The sequence below is a fragment of the Austrofundulus limnaeus genome, unplaced genomic scaffold (genome assembly GCF_001266775.1).
Source record: "Austrofundulus limnaeus strain Quisiro unplaced genomic scaffold, Austrofundulus_limnaeus-1.0 Scaffold1870, whole genome shotgun sequence".
NCBI classification, from domain to species: domain Eukaryota; kingdom Metazoa; phylum Chordata; class Actinopteri; order Cyprinodontiformes; family Rivulidae; genus Austrofundulus; species Austrofundulus limnaeus.
The window spans coordinates 5,859-9,082 of record NW_013954272.1 but is presented as its reverse complement, the minus strand read 5'-3'; the positions used below and the strand labels follow the sequence as shown (position 1 = coordinate 9,082).

Genomic DNA, 3,224 nt, shown 5'->3' with positions numbered 1-3,224 from the left:
CATAGTAACAATATTTTATACTACATTTATCCATTTTATATACACTAACCTCACTCCTTTGTAACAACTAAGACAAAAATGTAATTAATTCAGAAAATCTTTTCAGGACCCCACCTTGATGTTTCGGGACCCCACTTTGGGAAACACTGCTGTAAGGTATACTGTGCACAATTATTTTTTTTTTGCAAAAAACATGAAAAGCTGTTCTTACATGAGAAAAGCCACCGTAGCTATAACCCCACATGTGTGATAGGCATGATGAAACTCTCCCTGATCAGGATATTTCACTGCTGCATCAATGATGATCCACCACCCTGTGAAAAACTGCAACAAGATTCGACAGTTGACCTAAATAAAGCTCAAAGACATTTGCACACTGACATGACAAACTGCGTTGAAATAGTCAGGAAATGAGCACTGTTTAGCACCAGTTAGAGGGAAATGTTGATTGTAAACACAAACAAAGCAGTGCATAATATCATTCAGTTGATATGCATGACTAAACTCTGGAAATCGGTGTAAATACCAGAACTCCAGCAGCTACAGAYGCAATGGTGTTCCTCCTTTCTCCCCAGTCAACATTGCACTCGCAGTCTCCACAGCGGATTCCGTCCAGAAATCCTGACATGACTATGAGAAAAGGTCCATCAAAACACAAACAAACAAACCAGATGCAAGACGAAAATACTCGGTGACTTCACGARACGTGTTGGGGGACAAATATGTACCGACAAAACAAGGAACAGGTGAGGTAAAGCGCCTCGAAGGTGGTACGGAATCTGAAAAAACTGCGCAGTCGCTGTTAGGATGATGCTAAATCCTTTTGCTCGCGAGCCCCAACAAACCCTACTGTAACCCAAGATTTAGACCCTAAACCACGTAAATCTGTTACAATAATTTTATTACAATAATGCTGACGTGTGCTGTTATATACTTTAAAAGCTAAACGTATTTTCAGAGCATAAAACGCCTGCGCCGTCGGACTCTTTTGTTCGTCGGCTTTACGCTAGCAAGCGTTTCCTTGAAGGTTTCTTGTTACAGTACTGCAACATATTAACATAATTCAACACTGACAACCTTATGGACCAATAAAAACAAACAGTAAGGACGTAGAAGTTCAGTTTAAAGTAACTTTAAACGGTATTTTACCTTTTATTGTTCGGTTGAGAACCCAAAACCTTTGGAGAACACAACACGACTGGGTTTCCGAGAAAAAAAAAGCTCAGTTGTGCACATGCGCAGTTCATCCACACCCATTAGATGAAAAAAAGCTTTGTTGATGCTGCTTTCACGTACCGAGCAGAAAATTGGAATTGCGAAGTAGTGGTTTACTATGACAATAAATGCAACACTAATTTGTTTATAATTTGTATATTTTTTATTTTAAGCTATTTTCTTATTTAAACTTAGAGACCTTAAAGTTATAAATACAAAACTGCTTCCTGTTTGCTTTTACAGAACTGTCAAAAATCAGTGCCACTCTACGTTTCCTGAGAAAATCGATTCATATATTGCTTTATGTTTTTTTTCTATTTAGTTTTAATCTCATTGAGACATGTAGTCTCATTTACAAGAGAGACCTGTGGCATGATAATTATTTCTTATTTCATTACTCGAGAGAGCACAATTATCAAAATGTCACTGATTTATAGACCGACCATTTTTACTGGACAATATGAAACTTGGCAAAAATCAGCAATACATAGTTATCAAAACAAAATTTTGAGACGTGTGTGAAAGATTATAGAAAAATGTTTATTGACATGCTTTTTATTGTTTACAATAGACGATTACAATTTCAGCTAATTAAACAGGTCAACTACATTAGTTTTATTAGAAAACTAACAACTTTATGTCTAACAAAACAATAATCCAAACAAAGATCCAATGTCATAAAGATTTGAAGAATTCATCTACTGATGGTCTTTTCAATAAACAGCAAAAGAGGCTACTTAGATTATACATTTGATGCGATAAAATTTGTTTTAATGTACTTTGTTTTATCTCTTGCATATAAAACTAGATAATCAAAAAAATTACATGGAGCTATATTTTCAAGTTAGGTAAAGAAAAGAGACTTTGTCGCTGACGTGCTTTTAATTATCAAGCAGTGGACAAACACAAGCTGATAATTTTCTTAAAAGACGCCAAGCAGTTGCAGGGCCACAGATATGGACAGGAGGATAACGCCAAAATAGCCAATGTAGCCGTAAGCACCATTCATCCTCTTGGCTGGATCTGGAAGAAAATATTAAAAATTAAAAAAAGGAGCAATTTGATATTAAAATATAAAAACACTAAATAACAAAACAGTGAAAAATTACCATTAAAATCGAATTAATGTCTGACTTTCCTGAGTAACCTTTCACCTGCTTGCCATCTTGTGTAAATAATTAAACAAAGCTAGGTGTGTAGCAAGGATCATGCACAGGCAATCACCGAACTGTGACCTCTGAAGTCTGGACTCCAGCCTACACTTCAAATAATTCATTTATAGTATTATTTTGTGTAAATTACTGTGYGAAATCACTCAAAAAAGATGTGACTGAACATCTGAGGAGAATACTGTTGCAACATTACTTCTATACCCATTTCATTATAGCAGGAACATTAAAAAAAAGGGTGATTTTGTTCTCCATTAAGTCTTTACACAGTAAATAAACAAACTCACCTCCTGTGTAGTAGCCCCAGGCATAGGAAAACCTGCTGGTCACCCAAATAGCACCAAGCACAGAGGCAGACAACTACAAAAAAGAAAGCATAAAACGTGAATTAGAATCCATTGGGGGAAAGTGGGCATTTCTGTAGTTTCTTGAAAATATGCTGACTCATTGTGACACATTTGAGACCGTTATCAGTAAAAAATTATCTCAAAGGTCACGAGTGGTCTCTTCAGTTGTGACTAATTTGTGGCTCCAAGACGACTGAACACAGCAGAAGGTAAAACAATCCTTGTGAGCAACTCTGTATGTTATATAAACATTATACCGGATAAACGAGGGCCGCAATAGTTTGGAAAACGAGCCACTGGGGGTACACCTCCAAGGTATTCTGATGGGCTCTCTGGATACAGTTGAAAACCTGCTCCTTGTCGCTGTACATGGTGGGATACTGCAAAACAATACAAACAAATATTACACAAGGTGCTTTCCAGTAACTTAATAAACAAAACAACACAAAAAAATCTTTATTTTTTTAATAAATGCGCATGAACTACCTTGACG

The 3,224-nt window shown here is 36.3% G+C and overlaps 2 protein-coding genes across 2 annotated transcripts in view; both read right to left on the bottom strand.

Moving 5' to 3' along the window:
* tmem50a (transmembrane protein 50A) overlaps positions 1-1,254 on the bottom strand; it is a 5,415-nt gene extending 4,161 nt beyond the window's left edge. Inside the window, exons 1-3 of the mRNA XM_014033848.1 lie at positions 1,150-1,254; positions 527-630; positions 212-324 (exon numbers count right to left, since the gene is read on the bottom strand). Coding sequence (XP_013889302.1) covers positions 212-324; positions 527-628 — 215 coding nt within the window. The 5' untranslated portion in view covers positions 629-630; positions 1,150-1,254. The remainder of the gene's footprint in view (positions 1-211; positions 325-526; positions 631-1,149) is intronic.
* Positions 1,255-1,734: 480 nt separating this feature from the next.
* The window catches only part of mgst3b (microsomal glutathione S-transferase 3b), a gene marked incomplete in the record, with an annotated part of 2,561 nt that continues 1,071 nt past the window's right edge, over positions 1,735-3,224 (bottom strand). Inside the window, 3 exon segments of the mRNA XM_014033849.1 lie at positions 1,735-2,238; positions 2,672-2,744; positions 2,989-3,111. Of these exon segments, the coding sequence (XP_013889303.1) occupies positions 2,138-2,238; positions 2,672-2,744; positions 2,989-3,111 (297 nt within the window).